The following is a 19,838-nucleotide window of genomic DNA, read 5'->3' on the forward strand; positions in this document are numbered from 1 at the left end:
CTCAATACCCGGGCGCTCTATCATTGTTCAGTCAATGACACCAGGACCGGCCTTCGAAAAACATTCCCCCTGCCCACCGTTCCAGCTGTCGTGTGGATCCATGAAACTAGAGAACTACTCAGTCAGCATGGCTGAAGAGACAGGTAGGAGACACTTAAAGTGCTATGAGGCCAGTAGCGTGACAAGTTGTTCCCACACTCTGCACATGCAGCATGGCGCAATGGAATAGGGATTCAAAAATAAGCTTAGGGTTCTATATCTGGGTCATCTATCTTTACGCCCCAATACTAATGAGTCAGAGGGGCACCCTTTTTATCATGCTGGTCCAGAACAGACATTTTTTTAAACTAGGATCATTAGGGTGACTTATTGTGGAGCTGGAGACTTAGCCATCAGTTCTTCTGCATACATGAGTGAACTAGCTCTTCCACAATGTTTACCATCAGGGTCCAGGCATCTTGTTTCTCTACTGTGCTTACAGCTATAGCTGAAGGGAAACATTCCAAAATAAGTGGAGACAACAACTACTTCCACACACAGTACTTTACAAGACACTGGGGTGATCAATCTTCCGTTGCTTGCGTGTGCTCAAAGACACACAGTTAGATAAATTGAATTTATGAACAAAACGCCTTGACACTGAATGCTACATGATTAATTTAAGGAAATGGCACATATTTTGCCATTATGAGAGAAAGTCAGGGCTGCATATGTTTTTCGCTTCTCCTCCAGCAACAAACCACCCAACCTGCAATCATTCATGCAAGAAACGGAAAAAAGTACAACTAAGAATAGAAACATGTCTTATGCAAATTTTTAAAAAAGCAACTCTTCACTCGTACTTACACTAATTTTGCTCTCTATCTCATTCTCTCTCTTTCTTCCTCAAGTCCTTCCCAAGGGCTACTTTGAAATCAAAGTATCTGTTCGGCTGTGTGCTGTGCTTAAAAGCAATCCCGATTAAATCAAGCTTAATTAGACCAGCTTTATCAGAACAAAACCAAAGCTGAGCCAAGTAGTGCTTATCTCAAATTGCAGCACTACACCTCAGATAGCAAGCCCATTGGTTTAAAAGGGGGAGCATGGGTTTTGTCTGCTCTGGACCTAAAGAACAATATGGTGAACAACTCGCAGCTACTAAAACTGTATCAACTCCCAAGATCTTTAGCTACTCCTTCTTATGTAGGCTACCAAGGACACATTGTGAGTCTGACAGAAGGCAGAAAGTGTTAAGTGGCAGGTAAACATTTATCTACAACCACCTTGGCACAAGAAACTTTTTGACAGCTCCTTCTTCACTGCCTTCTTCATGGAGACCAAGACATCACAGGGGGCACCTGACACTTTGATCAATTTGTCCTACTTCTAGCTTAACTGTAGCACAATTCATCATTTGTAATGGCCAGGACTTGGGAGCCCTAGTAGATTGGGGTTCAGGAGGAAGACTGCAGACACAAAGAACCAAAATGACTAAAATACGAAACATACTCCCCTGCCAGCTAACAGTGCTCAATTAATTATGTCCTATTGGGCCCCAGCTTAAACTCGAACAAGATAGCAGGGAATTCTCATAGATGAGGCTTCACACATTGAACCGACAGCAAATGTATGCATTTATGTTTATATACTTAACAAATCTGCAAAAACATTGTAAGTGATTAGTGGAAAAAAAATGAACTAAGCTAAAAATTATTTGAGTACACTTATTCTGGTAATCTTCAGAGCAAACTTTCTTCATTACTTATTGTAACATTGCCCACATTAGCAGACATTTCTGCCTTGCTCCTGCAATTCACTCTTGTCTTATTTTGAGCTGTTAAACCTAGGGCAAATATTCATCAGCTTCTCATTAGCAGCAGTGGTAGATTGTATGCTGGGGAATTACAGAAAAGCTAACCTTTTATGCCCAAAGATCTTTCTCAAGAGGAAAGATCCCCTCTGCTCACAGGAAATTGCTTTCTAAATGGGTTAAGATGGGCTAAGACCCAAGACATTGACAAACCCTTCCAGTGATGAAACACCTTGGTTGGCACCTCAACAGACAGCCCTGAGGTCCTTAAATGATATTATTAAATCTTGTGGAAGCATGGAACGTGTTTGCGGCTTTTGCACTTTTAGGTACTTTCTTAAACAGTTAAACCTTTAAGAGCAGAAGTAAAGCTCTGTGAAACTCTACCTCCCAGAGAGAAATGGTGTACCTGTTCTTTTCCTTTGATCCTTGCCTACCTACAATCCAACACCCCCCCTTCTTCACCTGAATATAAGGTGATACCAGGACCCAGGGGCTGTGTCAAATATAACAGGGAGCCCAGGGGATCGGCTCCGTCTACAATATATTTACAAGCAGCACTATCACATTTTCTAATTAGGAGGGATAACAAGAGCAATGTGTTCTCAGCAGGATTGGCATAAAAACTTCACACATCAGATTAGTTTATCCCTAAAAAAAAAAAAAAAGTATCTACAGTATAAGCGGGAGAAAGCATCTGCAATGTAACACTCACCAATCCCAGGAGCACAACACTCGTACACAAAGTCGCGTGGCAACAGTTGCATAGGAGGAAATGGAGGGAAAGGAAGATAATAGGCACATATACTATACAGTGAGTGTCACTATGGGGGAAGGAAGATGTAAAGGATAGAATAAGGGAGGAGGCAGTGTAGAGAGAGACAGAGGAGAAAAAGACAGAGCATAGGAGGCAGCAAGGGGTAGAAGTGAAGGGTTTCTGTGGGTGCGGTAGTGCGTGTGGCGGAGTGGATTATTGAGAGGGACTAGTGGAGCGAGGCAAGACACGAGGTCGTAAAACACCTTCCTGGATACTTGATGGCCTGAGTCCTGTGACATTTAATTATTTCTAAAACATACACTCCAGTATGCAAGCACAGGCACACATACACTCACTAGGGCTGGGCGATATGACCAAAATCTCATATCACGTTATAGGTCATTTCATATCCTGATAACGATACATATCACAATATAGCACATTTTCTGTAAATTCAATGACTAAATATTTTATATAAAATGACCACATGGAAAGGCCTATTTCTTATTACATTTTGAATTATATACTCGACAAATAAAATCTATTAACTCATATTTGATTATTTTCTCCTTTTATTTAGAACCTTTGTGCAAATTTTCAATTCACACTTTTCAACTGTAGAATAAATATAGTGCTAAAATGTGAACATGGTCAAAAATATCAAAACCAAATGTAATACTCTATAGAGTAGAACTGTTTAAATTGTAGAAGCAAACAAAAGTAAATACAGGCCTAACATAAATATTGGTATATAAAATACCAAATGTAAACATTTCAAATTTAGACTATGGCAGCAAAATAAGGCCCACAATATGTAGGAAGGTAAAAAATAGAAAACACTCGCTCTGACGGGGCACTTGTGGCAGGGATGCACAAATATTTCTTTGCTAGCTTGGCCACTAGTGGAAAATGTGCCTAATACTGCCTCCACCAATCCAGTCAGTTTGTCTCTGGAGCAGCCTCCACAGTTTGGAGATAAAGGTTGAGCTCCTTTTCAATGGACCCTCTGCTTGACTGAGGGGCAATTTGACTTTGCTTTGCTGCTGTTTTAAAGTAGCTGCTCAAACTCTTCTTTTGCCTCTTAGCAGGAACCTCTGGCTCATCTGTAGCAGCTGAAGCTGATGGAAGTGGGGCTGCCTCTGTTGATGCTGCCTGTTTAGCCACCAGACTCTCCAGTTCTGCAGTAGCTCTTGCCTTCATATAGTCCACCCACTCATCTTTAATGTATCTGGTTTTGAACCAAGGGTCCACATGAGACGCCATGTCAAGCAGCTCCTCAGTGGTACGGTCATCATACTTCTCATTCAGGTAGTTCAGGATGCCCTCTTTGATAGTCAATGTGAGCGGAGTGTCGTCCTCCTCCTGGCAGCCGCTATCTCCCTCCATCTCCGTGAATCTTTGCTATATGGTGTGCCGCGGGCAAAAGCTTCTTGCAATGTCTCAGTCTGGGGTTTCTTTTGAGCACTCTGCTGTACTTTCGTGGCTCTCATCCATAGACTCTCCTCGTACTCTTTGACATGACTTGCGTAGGTGGTAAAAGAGGTTAGTGGTGTTTGACTTTGATGAGGGAACCGGTCTACGGCATAATTTGCAAAATACAGTTTTCTGGTCCATGTCAGACTTTTCATACCCAAACCACGTCCATACGACAGAAGTAGCCACTTTCTTAGGTACAAGCTCCTCGTTGGACTCCTGTGCAAACTCCTCCATGTTTGTTTATGTCGTCTTGCCTTTGCCTCACATCCGGCTGTGCGGAAGAACGCAAAGCGTCGTCAAATGACGAAAGATATTGCCGTAAAGAGTGTGATTTGCGACACCACGATATAAACGATGAAACGATATACGTTTTTCTATCGTCAAACGATATATATCGACATATTGCGCTGCCCTAACGCTCACCTACACTTAAAACCTACCTGCACATTTTTAGTGATACAAATGCATATTTGCAAAAGGAGTGACTCCAGTTAACGAATCAAAATTTATTGGGCAGATTGCTTGACTCACAAGTGAGTTTAAGTTCAACAATTAAAGACAGCAAAATAGATTGATAAATAGAAGGAGGGAGAGAGAGCATACTAATGTCAGCAGGGTGACCTATTCTCATGGCTGCACATGGCAAGGTCAGTTAGAAGAGACACACCAGTCTAGCCAAGTCTTTCAGATTACCAATGAGCCATCGAAGACTCAACAAAAACTCTTAATCCTCAGTCAAGGACCAATTAGGAATTAAAGAAATGAGCTGACATTATGCAAACATCTCACTTGTTTATTTCTGCCAATTAAGATCAGTCATCCACTGCATTCAAAATATGTATATAACTGCAAAGTAATAGAACAGCTGTCGCAGCAAAATCATGACAAAGCTTTTCAGTCAATCATCTAAGCAGAAAACCTTGTGTGTATTTGAATGAACTGCTGGCCTCTCTTTTAACTGCAAACACCAAATGCGTGGCATTCCTGTAATTATGCAGCAGTGTCAACAAAGCCTGTTCATAAATTCAATTTGCTGTCTGTCATCTCCTGCATGTTGTGCTGCGGAGAAAAAACACAGTGGATCAATTGAGAACTCGGTTTCTAATGGCTCACATGCAGCCTTCATGATTCATGGGAGAAAAAGAGACAAATAATTCTTGGAATTCTAAAAAGCCTATCTTATACGTTTGAGGTTTCTAACATAATAGTGAATTATGACATCCTATATGCCATGAGTGAAACTGTCAGCAACAATGGCGTATTATTGCAAAGATAAATAACGGCATAGGCAAACAAAATAATAAAATTCATCATTGTAGCATATTTTAATCAATCACAGCTACATATCCAACCACACTGAAGACGTGGTCGACTATCCACTATCCTTTCAGTAGCCAAAACTAGTCTGAGTCTCATTTGCTCTGTAATGAGATCTAATGAGGGCTTACAGGCCTTGTGCTTGATGAATTGAAACCACTGCAAGAGAGGAACACAGTGCGAGTTTAACCTCACCCCAGTCACTCCCATGACTCCAGTAGAGAAGATAAGAAAGAAAGGGAAGCATGAAGAAGAGAGGAACCACTCATACCTAGATTTTTTTGTTTTTTTTGCTTGCTGTGGATTGTTTTTGAACACATTTGAGCCCATCTGTTCCCCCAAAGAAAGTCACCTGTGCAATTAACCTGGACCATTAGCCGTGAAACAAAGGCCTCAGTGGAAGAAGGGGGGTGCTGCTTTATGGCCAGGTGGAGAATCAACAACCACACTTTCTTTTAATCTCATCTCTCTCTCTCTACTCTCACTTGTATGCACCTGGTTCTGTGTTACTTTCACACCTGAATTCAAGCTCAGCCACCTAAACATACACAACCACCTGCATTACTCAACACTCGCCTCCTCTTGCCACTGTGCTGTCTACTCTGTCTGGCTTTGAGCGGAGTCAACCCCTCCTCTCGCCCTCGTTCTCTACATTCCCAGCAGCTCCAAAGACCCGAGCAGACCGGAAGACCATTACTGCCACAGAGAACACATGTGCCCGAAGGACAGCAGCCGTGCACCTGTGAGATGTCTCTCCTCAGTATTTCACTCTTCCTCTCTCTCCTGGCAGTGCAACCACCCAACCCTTACAAAGCTTTGACACAATGACCTGAGAAACTTTTCAGACAGGCCCCAGTCCTTAATTCGTAGGTTTATGTGTGTGCATATTTACTTGTCCACTTGAGAGAAGGAAAAAAGGGGAACGGAAGGGTAAGATGGGTAATAAAAAAGACAGATCTGCCTGCTGATTAATCTGGATTGTTTTACTGTAACAACTTGATGAGCAAACCCACTCATGTCCTCCTTAACTCAATTAGGGATGCTCCCACAACCCTCCATTCCAGGGGGAATGGCAGTGTAGCTACTACTTTCCTCTTGCTATAAGCCCCTGTGTGGCGCCATTGTCAGGGCAAGAAAGGAAGGGAAAACACAGAGAGAGGGCAGACTGTCTTGAAGATGGGAAAGGTGGGTGGGAGGTGAGAGGTGTATTGTGTTTGACATGCATGAAGTAGAGACAAGTGTTGGAGCTAGACTGGCCTGGTCACTGCAAGCCTGATCCCATACCCTGAAAGAAAAAGAGATGTCCTGACTGCAAGAGACTGGGGGAAACGTGGAGAGAAGTTGGATGTCGACAAGGGAGAGATGAAAGTGGATTAGCCGCCGTGGCGATTTGCATTCTGTGGTGGAACGAAAGCCCCTGTGATGCCCCAAATAGCTGGATGCATGAATAAGTAAACAAACAAAAACAAAAATAAACCCTCCATCTGGATGGATGCTGCCAGGCCCCAAGTGAGAAACAGTAGGGAGGGGAGGTTGGAAGATGGGAAGGGGGAAGAGAGACGCTTGCAACGTAGCAGTCACCACACTCTGCTTCCTCTGCTATCATTTACTTCTACTGCCTGCGGGCCCCCCTGGTTACCATATTGCTATCACCATCTATCCACTGCTGTTGGCTAGTTTGCCCAGTGACACCACCAAGACACAAGGGAGAGCTCCAACCCAGCACTGACAGATGTTAAGTTGACACACTTTCTCAGAACCACATGGGGTCAACAAGTCAGGGTGCCAGCAGGGCCACAGGAGCCAGTCCTCACAGAAGAGTAGACCACTACTGCCCTTTTTTCATAGGCTAAGTAAAGCTAAATTTAGCTGCAATATGGTAGATTTTTCACTGTGACCTCACAGCATTGCCTTTGATGGTGACTGCCCTCAACCAAGCTGTCACTGTAAAGTGATCATAATGTGTGGTCTTACAGGTGACTACATAGAAAATATAATTTTTAAAAGGTTCACTATATTTAACTGTAGTTTCAGTCATGTGTTTGTCTTCTTTACCTTATCAACAGAGTATAGTGTCAGTGTTTTCTGAAGCAGTTGTGAAATCTGTTGTCTAGCTACTATAAAAAAGCCCTCACATGTATATTTTTATGCAATTATGGAATCTTTTAAATCATTATGTTGACAATTGCTTTTCTTTGGAGACAAATAAGACATTCCCTGTGAAATTGGGTGTAGTCTATGTGGTGCTTTAAGCCCATTCATTCTAGTTTGCTCGGGTTAGATCCTTGGAAGTGAGTTATGTTTTGGCATCCATTACTATCACCCACAGGGTCTTTTTATTACTACCACTAAAAGTCACCAAAGTCAGGAATTTACAAACCCTACACATAGGGGCTTTAGTGCAATTTTAACACTTTTTGCTACCACTACAATGTTTTTAGATTTTTGACAAGTTGGCTAGTTAGTTGAAAAGTTGCAGGTGACAGGCACTTTTATTGTTCTTTGGTTGAACCTCAAATTCGTGACACATCGAGTAAATAACCAACATCTTTTACAGAACTACAGAACTACTTATGCCATGCCAACAGCATCTTGACTGTACAGACATTCAGCATTTGTGACTGTTCCTATCAGAGTCACTTACATGAATCAGGTTATTGAGATTAAAGGGATGTCAAAGTTGCTTTGACATGTGGAATTATATTGGGAAGCTATAAACACTATGGATGTCATCCATCCAGGATAGAGTAGACTCCCCATTTTAAACAAGCAGCACATTTGGATAGCGGATGCTGAGTTCTGGAATCTACATCAAGATAACATCTGAACCAAACCCCACATGGGCTGTTTGCATCAGTGAAAGGCGGTGCTGTCTGGGAAAGCTAAATGGATTTGACAATGGAATTTGATGGTCTTTGTAGTGAGGGTAATTAGGTTTGATTGACTGTAAAGTGACTGGTGAGGTCCAGATCTAGGAGAGGAAATGATCAGACACTTGAACCACCCACAAATTAATGAGATTCAACTGTGCCTGAGCTGATTTCACCAAGGAGAAGAAGAAAATTTACAAAAGCAAGCGGAGAGAGGAAAGTACATGGTGGGATGAGTAAAGTGTGTTTGTGAGATAGAAACAGAGACACAAAGACGCAGAGGGACAGAGAGAAAACCTGAAAGACATATCTGATTCATGTCTCCCTTCCTTCATTATGACCTTAACTAAATTCATTTAAAGGTAACAGATAAGTGATTAAAAACTTTAAGGTGAAATCTAATCAGTGTTTTCTGTCTTCCCACCGATACAAAAGAGCGGCCATGGAATAAAAAAATAACAATACATATTTAACTTGACAATTTAATGCATAAGGCAGACAGGGAGAGCCTATTCCCTGGTGCTGCATTTAATTGCTAATGAACGATGGTATTTATCACAGAATATTAAAAGACTTCCTATGAAGCTGGGCTCGTTTTCCTTATCCTGTCATTTATTTATGGAAATGCATAGGAAATGTTAAAATCTAGGAGGATGAGTATTTTATTGTATCACCTTCACTTACAAAATGTGATTTCTCACTCAATCAGATGTTTTTAATCCTGTTATTTGTTTATGATAATCTTTTTCCACACACTTCTTTTCACTCTGTCTGCTTGTGTAGGCCTGAGCTGAGACGTATTCAACCATATTGTGTGGGCCATCACCTTGCCATCGCCTTGAGGCAGATTCTGATTCTGACTGGAGATATAGCACAATTTAATATGCTGTTATTTATTAGAATGGGTGTATGGCAGCAGATAATCCTGGCGCCCTTGTTCTCACTTTTCAAGGTAATGATGGAATTCACCAATCCATACAGGAGTTTCAGAGCATGTCTTTTACTTCCTGCACTCTGGGTCGACACAGCTCCAGTGCAAGGACAAAGAAGTTTGGCATTACACTGTTGTGACATCCGTATACAGATGATTTTAAAGATGCCTCATTTTAATAACTCTTTAGAAACTACAAACATGTAACAAGACATGGGAGTGATCGGTGGCATGACAAAGAGATTGCACTTCAGGGAATGAACAGGCAACAAATTCATAGGCATTGTACCATATATTATCATTGCACTCAGGAAAGGTCTGTCCTTGTTCGTTATATTCTATATCAAACATGAAGGTCAGCTTTAGCTCCCTAATACTGGCTTCATTTCCCAAGCTAAGCTGAAGAATAGTGAGAATCTCTCCCAGAAACATTTCTTTTATCTACTTGGGTTTCTGACCTTCACGTCTCTACAAGCTATCTCCCCTGGTAATATTGTTTGCCATGTCTGCTGTGCTGTGGAGACACTATGCAAACTTAGAGAGCCAACCTGTCCACCCCACCGCCGCCTGTCAGTGCTTGTCTATGATCACCTAGCTGGCATGGCTGCGACGCAGGTATGCACTGGCCTACCGGCAGCTGTCAGTGTCACACAAAGCCATCAATCCACATCTCCACTACTGTCATTCTTGACAAGGCTCCGCCAGCCACAGCCAGTCAGCCAGCTGCACAGACATACATCAATTTTGTTTAGCATGCCCACTAATATGAGCTTGAATTTGGAAAATGTGCTTCGGTAAACAAAAGAATAAAACACCTTTACAACCTTGTTGTTAAGCAAAAATGCATGAATAGGAGAAAACAAGGAAAGGAGGAAACAAACTCTGATGAAGACAAGTTAGTTTTATAGAACCAGCCTATAAGAAAAGCTGAACATCTGTGGATGTGGGATGTGTCTTAAATGTTTATTATTTTATAAATATTACATTTGGTTTGTCTATAATCCACATTTAAAATTCAGTAATAATATGTAGACTAAAGCCGATACATATGGAAAATACCAACAGTGTAAAAAAAAAAAACAACATACAGTACAAATACTGTACTCTGAAATGCACTCAAAGCCTGCAAAAACTTATTTTGCTTGTATTTAGTAAATTAAATGCTTTTTTGAGAGGAGCCCAGTTTTATTTATGTAAACATATACTAGTTCATCCTCAAAGTGTGAAAGGTTGACAAGTAGGATGCATAAATAGAAGCTGCAGGCCCATCATTGTCAACATGCCAACTGTTCTCTGCAGAGAATCATAGAGACAAGGAGACCTCATTCTAGCAGGCCTAGATGAACGGGAAAAATGTCTAGACAACTATCACCAGCAGGAAAAAAAGCCTTTGGAGAGGAATGGAGGACACACTATAATATAGAAAAGTACTGAGAATAGAAGAAAAGGACATTATGGAAACACATTAAAGCACAACCTACAATTAAAAAAACAACAAAAAAACCCCAAACTGTATATGTTGCAGACGGGTTTTTCAATGGTTGCATATTTAGTTAAAGATCTGTGGTTGTGTCCCTTTAAGAAGTTCAATATAATCAGATTTATGAGTTTTATTTAAACATATAGATATCCTATCCTATTCAAACATATAGAAGTTGTATACACAGCAGCTATTGTGTGAACAAAGATAACTATATTTAAGATAACTATAAAGCATGTTCCAAAAGTTAAATTGACATTGTTTTTCACTCTGTTCCCACCAAGTGAGCAAACCAAAGTATAGGTCTGCATTCTGTTGTTGTCTGCAAGCTATTGCAAGGATGGATTGAAGTGGCTGATAGGGGCTCTAATTTATACAGTAAAAAAAATGATGACTTTGCAGGTAAAACTTAATCATAAAAACAGCATCTGTTGAGTCACTGCGTCATGTGTTTTGGGGTTTTTAATAGAACATTTTATTTTCATCATTATATTTTTATTCTATTTTAAGATCTAAGATTAGATAAGAAAATGCTTTCTTCTGATACTATGTTAGTCCAGCTTGACTACATTTAATATGTGTAGTCAAGTAATATACCAGACAGTTGGTACAGCCATAAAAACCTACATGCTACCACAAATGCCTCTAAATTTGATAATCCTCAGGTTGACAATAAAAAATGTACATATGGTGGAGGGGACTGTTTCACAAACTACTACACCTATACACATATTGAAAAACTACTGCATGAAGTAGGTCTGAAAAAGTTGACAGAAAACATGTTAAACACAAAGTACTTCAGTATTTCAGTATTGTGCTACCTGGGAGAAATGCCTGGACTAAATAAAATGTTCAAATAACTTTTTATGGCTGTTTGTCTATTCCTATGTGCCTTATGCCAAGCTGCATTGTGCTCAAAGCGGCATGTGCGCTTTCTGGCTCTGTTCAAAGCTTAGTGGATTTGACTGGGGTACAAAGTCAATATGTGGGTGCAGACACTTGCCCCAGACAAGGGCACTGACCCTGGTGATGCCAGCCAAGTATGTGACCGGAGGGGCCTGCAACTCCTCACAAATGCCTTAGAAAAAGAAAGTCCAGATGCTCTACCACACTCAGGCTCTTGACACAACCGGCACGCCACTTGTGACATTGTTTCATATGTCGCAATAAAAAATATCCTGCTGTGATGAACCATCTTCCCCTGTTTCAGACAGATGCATTAGTTTGGGTTTATTCTGCAGTGTTCAACAGTTATTTCCAGTGAAGTAAAGTGATTTAGTAAATGTTGAACATCTGGTCAGTTCAAGAGAATATGGAAATCCACTTAGAGAAAATTAAAACAAATGGGGTGATGGGTAATGATTTCATAAGCTATTTCCTACATTAGGATTTCTAATACTTCACAGGGAAAACACGTTTAGCTCTGCACTTGTCTCATCTATCAATCATGCTTGTTGAAGAAGTGTGGATGTCATTGAACTTGCAGAAAGCATATTCTCAAGTTTCATCAACTAGGAAATGAGAAAAATGTTTTTTTTTTTTTAATCAGTTTCCTAAAAGCATTTGTCTGGTTCCCTTCCCCCACCCTGGTGCCATCCTGGCAAAAGCTAAATGAATTAAACTCTCATTAAAAATGCATTTCATTGTTAATCATTTGCAAGCGAAGAGGATTAGGTCGCAATTTGTGAAATGACATAAAATCTATCCCTTCTCAAAAATAGCCTCTTGAAATTGCATTAAACACAGTAGTATGATCTGTCAAAAGTCTTTTAAGCAATACGGAAAATTAGTAAATAAGTAAATCCATAAAATAGATAAGATATTGACCTGTACATAATTCTCCTAACACAATGGCCATATGTTTACCCCATCTGTTCATGCTAATGGATTAGTAAACATAAAATTGCACTATATTCAGGTCAAAAATTTTTCCTTTGTATCTATCAACTTCAAACCTACCTACCTATCTTTATATCTATCTGACACTAAGGTTAGGATTAAAATAACAGATATATCAAACGAAAGGTCTATTTCAGCATTTCAATTAGCCTTTCAACCTTTCAAATGCAAAATTAATGCGGAAAATGTTTGGACATGATTAATTAATTGTAAGAGGAACTAAACAAGCCTCTTTGTGCCCTACATTACCTTACTTTCATCGACCTTCACAGACAAACATGGTTGATGTCAGTGTGAAATAGTGATGTAAAAAGTCTCCTCAAATAACTAACTCTTCAAAATATATGAAACACATATATAATTTTCGAACAGAATGGGAGAGAAGAGCCAAGACTCTCAAGCCGAGGCTGTCAAGTCAAGTCAAGTCAAGTGAAGTCAAGTCAAGTCAAATTTATTCATAACTAGTACAGTGCCTGTTCAAAATGTGCCTGTTTGGAAGAGGCCAATTGCTTGGCCTCCGGCCGCTGCTTCAACACATAGAAAAATTACAGTTGATGTGAGGTGTGAATGAGTATATACACCAACAACATGAAAGAAACTAACAGTCTATTATACACATTTTATAAATAATAAGTGCTCTAATAGTAAATAAATGTTCTTTTCTGATTTCAAGTAGACTAAAATAAGGGCTGCATTTAAAAATAAAATGATGTGCATCCTAAAATAAAGTGGATTGATCATATTGGACTCTTAGATCGTTCCTATTTTCTGATTCTTCAGTTTGGATTTGAATGATATGTTTGCTCCAAAGACTTGTGCTTTGTCTGTAGTAGTTCTTCACAATTGCCACGGTCTTGGGCCATATGAGACAAACTGGTTTTGAACTGCCCATGGAAGTATTTCCTTTGTTTTACACCTGTAACTACAGTCATTGTATTTTGGGCTCTAAGCACTTCCTAAACGCAGGTGACCTACGCTCAACAATGTACCTGAATGCCTCTTGTGTGGTCATTCACTGCTGCTGCTTATCTGCTAAACGTGCTGCTAACACTACGCTTTCTGTCTAGACACGGGGTAAGAGTGTCCATTCTTGATAAAAAGCTCTGTTTTTGCTGTCTACTTTTCTCTTACTTTTCTCTGACTTGTGTCATGCCTCATCCCTGGTCTCTCCCTGACATGCTCGAGCCAGTCTGCAGAGCCCTGAAGCTCCGCCCTGCCCCTGCACAGAGCGTAGTGGCTTCCTGGTTTATTAAAAGTTTATTAATATTAATTATATCATGTGTCCAAATTGCACCAAATTCAACACTGCACTCCATTGGGTCCCCAGCCATACACCCGCCAAGTGTGCACTTGACCTTAGATAAGAGCCTCAGCTGGAAAAAGCTGGATAGCTAGAATTTTTACATTGGGTTTTACATATGAGGGCATCACAGGCACAGCTGGGTCCAAATATCAGAACCATCCAAGCTTTTATGTCCTTGAGATAGTCCAACAATGGTTTTAAAGAGTTTGCATCTCTCTGTTTCAAAGGCAGGTAAATTTGAGTGTCATCTGCATAACAGTAGAACAAGATGCCATATTTTCTAAGAATGGACCCTAAGGGGACCATGTACAGGGAAAATACGATTGGCCCGAGAATAGAACCCTGAGGGACTCCACAAGGGAGAGGTGCTGAGGAGGATACAGAGTCACCAAAGCTGAAAGAAAAACTCCTTTCAGACAAGCAAGACCTGAACCCATGGCCAGCTATATATATTTATGTTCAAATAAAAAACAATTGGTGTTATAATCAGGAGTTGAAAATGTCTATCCAGCTAGTGGATACCCTCCCTACTGTCTCTCTTCATCTGCATGACGTAAAACTGCTTGAAATTGACAGCTATCAGTAAGACAGCTTTCTGTGTGGGAAAGACGTCTCTCCCCAATCTGTGCATCGCCCAGGCCAAACCTTCTTAAGTACTCAGATTATTTAAAATGTTGTACATCTATAGCCTTTATAGCAGACCCTGGATGTATTTTTTTTGTTCAGTGTTTTGTTTTATTTGTTATTGTATTACCCTTGCTATATTTTAATAATAAATACATACATTAATTCAAACCCTTCATCCGAAATTATCTTCAAGCATCATGATGTGATGCATAATGTGATGTGAGTCATAAGGTCTAATCAACATCCCTGATCACTCCTCCCACAGAAAACAGTGAGAGACAGACTAGTAAGAGAAGAAGAATGCCAAAAAGATTATGGCAGAATATGCTAGATTTATTTAAACCAGAAGAAACCAGAGAAAAATATGACCAAGAGGACAGAGAGGAGGGGAACAGAGACGAGCAGGACAGACAGAAGAACATAGAGGAGGAGAACACAGAGGAGGGGAACAGAAAGGAGGAGAACAGAGAAACAAGAGTCACTATATACTTTTGATCGTGTGAAATTTAAGAATGAAGTCACACAGAGTCAGGAATTTACAGATACAGAGAAGACTTGTTCCAAAATAAGTGGGTGGCAACAGCGCAGCATAGGTATCCCCATCAGACATTTGCTCGTCCAGAAATGCAGTAAATAACCTCCATTAAAAGAAAAAATTCTGGACCTCACTAATTTCTAAACCCTGGCTACGGCCCTGCCTGGACCACTCAAGAGCTGTACCTTTAATGCCAACACAATGCTCCAGACGAGAGATGAGGATACTACTGTATAGTCTTCTGTGTCGAATGCAGCTGTGAGATCTAAAAGCTTAAGAATGGCAGAATCCCTGGAGTCAGTAGCTAATAAAAGATTGTTAAAAACTTTCAAAAGTGCAGATTCAGTGCTGTGAAGGCCTTTAAAACCAGACTGGAACACCTCAAGAGTGCCATGTACCGTATTCTTAAAAAAGCTTGCAATTGTATGAGTACAGTTGTATCTTAATTTTTTGAAAGATACAGGAGTTTGGAAATTGGTCTAAAATTGGAGAGGACTGAGGTGTCCTGATTGGATTTTTTCATCAAAGGTTGCACCACTACATGCTTAAAATTTGCTGGTACAACACCTGAAGCGAGACTGCTGTTCATAATTATTTGGATGTTTGGTCCAATAGTTCCACAAATCTCTTTAAAAAGGCGAATGGGGGACGATGTCTGTTGGACAAGCTGAATATTTTATATGATCAATAATTTCCTTTAGAAGAGAAAGAGACACAGGCTCAAACAGGTTAAAAACAGCAGAGCAAGTGACAGTGATGGATAGGTCATAACAAGGTGGTGAGATGTGTGCTTTCATGATCGCAATCTTGTCAACAAAGAAGTGGAGGAATTTTCACAGGTTTCTGAGGAATATCAGAGAGAAATTTTGTCTTTTTAGCTTTGACAAGTTTCTGTTAGCAATTTTCTGATATATGCACCAACTGTCCTTTAAAATGTCAAAAGACACCTGCAACTTTTCTTTTTTCCACTTACGTTCAGCTCTCCTGAATTCTCGTCTGACAGCACGAGTAGTGTCATTCAACCACGGTTCAGATTTAGGTTAAGAACGCATGATTTTAAATGGATCGACAGTATCCAGGATGTTTCGGCAGGTGGAATAATATAGTGAGATTAACTCCTCAGTATTAAAACAAAGGGGGGACCCTGAGGGAGTCTCAACAACATTTTTAAAAGTAGCACAGAACTGTACAGCAGGGGAAGGGTTAAACATACGAAAACAATGAGCTGGAGCACATGGTTTAGCGATATGACAGCGGAGAAAGAGGTATCAAATAAAACAGGCATGTGATCAGAGAAAACTATATTGCATACGTCAATGTTAAAAACAGGTAGACCACATGATAAAACAAGATCTAGTGTGTGCCCATGCTCTTGTGTAGGACCTGCCACAGACTGTACAAGATTGAAAGTCAATACGATTTAGTAAGTTTTTAACCAATGGCTTAGTAGGACAGCAGACATGAATATTAAACTCTCTGACGATTAGAACCTTGTCAATTTTGGCTTAATTACAGTCAAGAGTTGAGAAAAGTCATTGATGAAGTCCTTGTTATATTTAGGTGGTCAGTATATCACAGCGCACAGTACCGAGTGAGATCGATCCAATTCGAACATTCTCACCAACAGACCGCTGCATTTACCGTGGAGACTATGACGCCTCCTCTGGGGCGGTGGAATCAGAGCGTGGCAGAGGCGAGCAGGTATTCACGATAGAAACCTGTCCACCCAGGTTGTACTTCACCAGTATTTTGGTAGCAAATCAGATATCAAAGAGTAGTTGATGATCATAAACCAGTACAGAGTCAGCGTTTTTTGTGACAAATGACAGAAACAACAAACGCAAACAGAGCTGACAGCAGCAGATGGCTGGCCACACACACTGGCGCCATCTGTCAGCTGGAGAGGAGTGAAGGCAGAGAAAAGAAAGATGCGCAACAAGAAAACACTGAATATCCTGCTATGTTTGTTCTAACCAAACAGCTTAAAGGATGACTCCACTTGCGTTCCTTTCCAGGTTTTTCGAACGTACTCAGCTGTTAGCAAAAAGCAGTGATATGAGTTAGGACCAGAGCGCTGATCCAGAGCAGTTTACTGGCAGGAGGAGAGCTCAGAGTGTATTAAACTTTGAGCGGCAGCAACATGAGTGGTCATTGGCTAGGCAGGCTAGGGGGTTTATATCAGTTTATATGTAGCAGAAACCTACCCATCATGCAAAAACCTACATCAGGTCATGTGGGGAAAAAAAGCTTTTAGAAGAGCTTGGGAAAATAGCATTTTGACGCCAAAACATATGTACTTCGACCAAAATTGAGTTTTTGGATTTGGATACATATGGAGCATAATGTGGCTACAGCAGGATATAAAAACCTCAGAAACTCAGAAAATAATGTACCCACCCTTTAAAGAAAGAGAACACAAGAGCAGAACACCTAATTGCTGCAACCTCCGAACCTGCTTCTGGCTGAAAGTCAGCTTTCCATTCACCAAATCCATTTAAAAAGCTTCACTTTTCATTAACCTGTCTCTCATTACATTCCACATAGAGACAAGTTAGTACACAAAAAGAAACTATTCAAGGTTTGATGAAAATGTGTAGTCAGTGCAGGTAAGAACCTTGACAAGGGAAAAAAAGCAGCCAGAGTTTAGCACATCTTGAATTTAAGTGTGCATTTTGCAACTGCCAAGGTCATTGTGATCGGGACACTCCAACAAGCTAGGTGTTGGTGTGGAGGACAATCCCCACTATCTCCAAGGCTGCAGGCAACGTTGCCCATGTCATCCTCATGTTTTATTCATAAGAGTCATATTATGGCATTCAGAGACTGAGATCAAAATCTGCTCTGGCAGAAATATTTAATATCATACCTACTTCTCTAGCCTTCTCCATCTGGTTAGCCAGAATGAGAGAGAGGGGTAGACAGCCTCCTTCAGTTCAGACATGTTGGATTATTAAAAGTGGGGCTTTCAAAGAGGTCACTGCTCAGGGAAAAAAAGAGAAAATAAAACTGTAACATGCATCAATTATCTTGGAGAGTTTGTGGCATACTGAAGACTGTCTTGTCACATTTCCCAATGTGGCTGAGCTACAGAGAGGTCTTTGGCTGGTGCTGACATTTAGAAGCTGGTGAATTGTGGAAATCCCAGTCTGTTTGTCAAAAAAATGGACAAAAGACCACACTGACTGCTTGCAAAGCCCCTTCAGGCTTGAAATTCCTTCTCAATGTCATTGGCATAACTAGACACAGGCACCCAGCTCTGTCGCTCTAATTTTTCATGTCTGAACAACTGTAACTTACACTGATCAATACACGGTTTACTGGCATCACTGGAGGACAACAGAGTAATTCCAGTGATTCACAACAATAAATATTGCACACTGTCCACAAACAATCTCAGACTGGTGGAACCATAATTTTCTGTTGTACTGCTTGCACACGACCAGTGAAAAACTTATAACAACAGCATGATATTGTTGGAAGAGTAATCTACAGAGCCACTTTCAGCCTGTTTCATACAGCCAGTCGACCATGGAAATAAACAAGCTAAAAGTAGCATAATCTGTCTGCTGTTTTTCGAAGCGTTGCATCGGCTATGGGAGTAAGTATAAAACTCTCTCACAGCTGAAAAGATGACTCCCCCCACTCCTACACATTATCCTCCTCCTTCTGAGTTCAAATCTGTGTGAAGCACAACTCCATGAAACCCCCTTTCCATCCTCCTGTTCTCCTCCTAAATCCCCACCTGCCTCCCCGTCTCTGTCTCTGTGGTGGCGCCGGGAGAAGTGGCATACCTTTGTTCATGTCAATCAGCTGCTTCTTCTTCTGCTGGCGCTCCTGCTTCTCACGCTCAGCTTTCTCCTTCGCCAGCTTGGCTCTCTTGATCTTCTCCTCCATCTCCCTCTTCTTGTGGTTCTCCTTCACTGCTTCCTGATGAGGCACGCACACATATACACATACACACACACAGACACACACACAAACACACACACACACACAGATAAAATCAGAATCTGGCTCCTGCCACCACCACTCTTTTAGTGTCTTCGCTACTGTATAGTGTTCAGAAGCAGCAGCATGCCATCAGCAAATTCTTATTCAGAGAACTGTTTGATAGTTAGAGATAAGCTGCTGGAATAAACAATAAATCATGCCTTGTGTATGGGCTTTGTTCATACAAGCCTATTCGTCTGTAAGGCTTCTGCACTGCTTTACATATTTTAAATAACACACTGAGCTGATTTGTTGTTAATAGTACAACGATATGGCACATTATAAATATGTAAATCATGATAGTTGCTCATCACACGTATATACTGTATGTACCATGCCAATGTATTTCCTTTGACTATATGGGGGAGCTGTTGCATGAAGAAATAAAATGTAGCAGGAGTGTGCTAGTCTCTGAGGATGGAGAAAGAGATATCATCCTCCTCCTCCTTCGTGACCGGCTGAAATGTCAGGAAGGAGTCAGAAAAAGAGAGATAATCAACGGTACGGATTCAGCCTTTACAAATGTGTCAGTTTGTTCTTGCGCCAGCAGAGAGTAAGATGCCACCGTATGACCTTTGGAGACAACAAAATGTTCTCTCATCCCGGGCCTGTGGTGCAGCCCTTGACAGGAGCCATCACAGGTGTTTGTGTATGTGTGTGAGAGGTCATGTGTGTATACATGCATATGAGCCTATGCTGGAGTCCATGGGCATCTTTGTGCTTCTCCTCATCTTTGGTGTTCCCCCTTATGTATGCATAAGTGTGTGTGTGTGTGTGTGTGCGTGTATGTATGTGTGTCAGTAAGTGAAGGCATGGCCCTGTCTGTGCACTGATATAATAAGTGGCGACAGTAGGCCCCCCCAT

At 40.9% G+C, this 19,838-nt stretch overlaps 1 protein-coding gene across 7 annotated transcripts in view; it reads right to left on the bottom strand.

Moving 5' to 3' along the window:
* diaph2 (diaphanous-related formin 2) overlaps positions 1 to 19,838 on the bottom strand; it is a 381,473-nt gene that overhangs the window by 45,918 nt on the left and 315,717 nt on the right. For all 7 annotated transcript variants that reach the window (XM_067599729.1, XM_067599728.1, XM_067599726.1 and 4 more), the window contains one exon: positions 18,776 to 18,911. In XM_067599729.1, the coding sequence (XP_067455830.1) occupies positions 18,776 to 18,911 (136 nt within the window). The remainder of the gene's footprint in view (positions 1 to 18,775; positions 18,912 to 19,838) is intronic.

This window comes from Thunnus thynnus, chromosome 9, assembly GCF_963924715.1.
Source record: "Thunnus thynnus chromosome 9, fThuThy2.1, whole genome shotgun sequence".
NCBI lineage: Eukaryota > Metazoa > Chordata > Actinopteri > Scombriformes > Scombridae > Thunnus > Thunnus thynnus.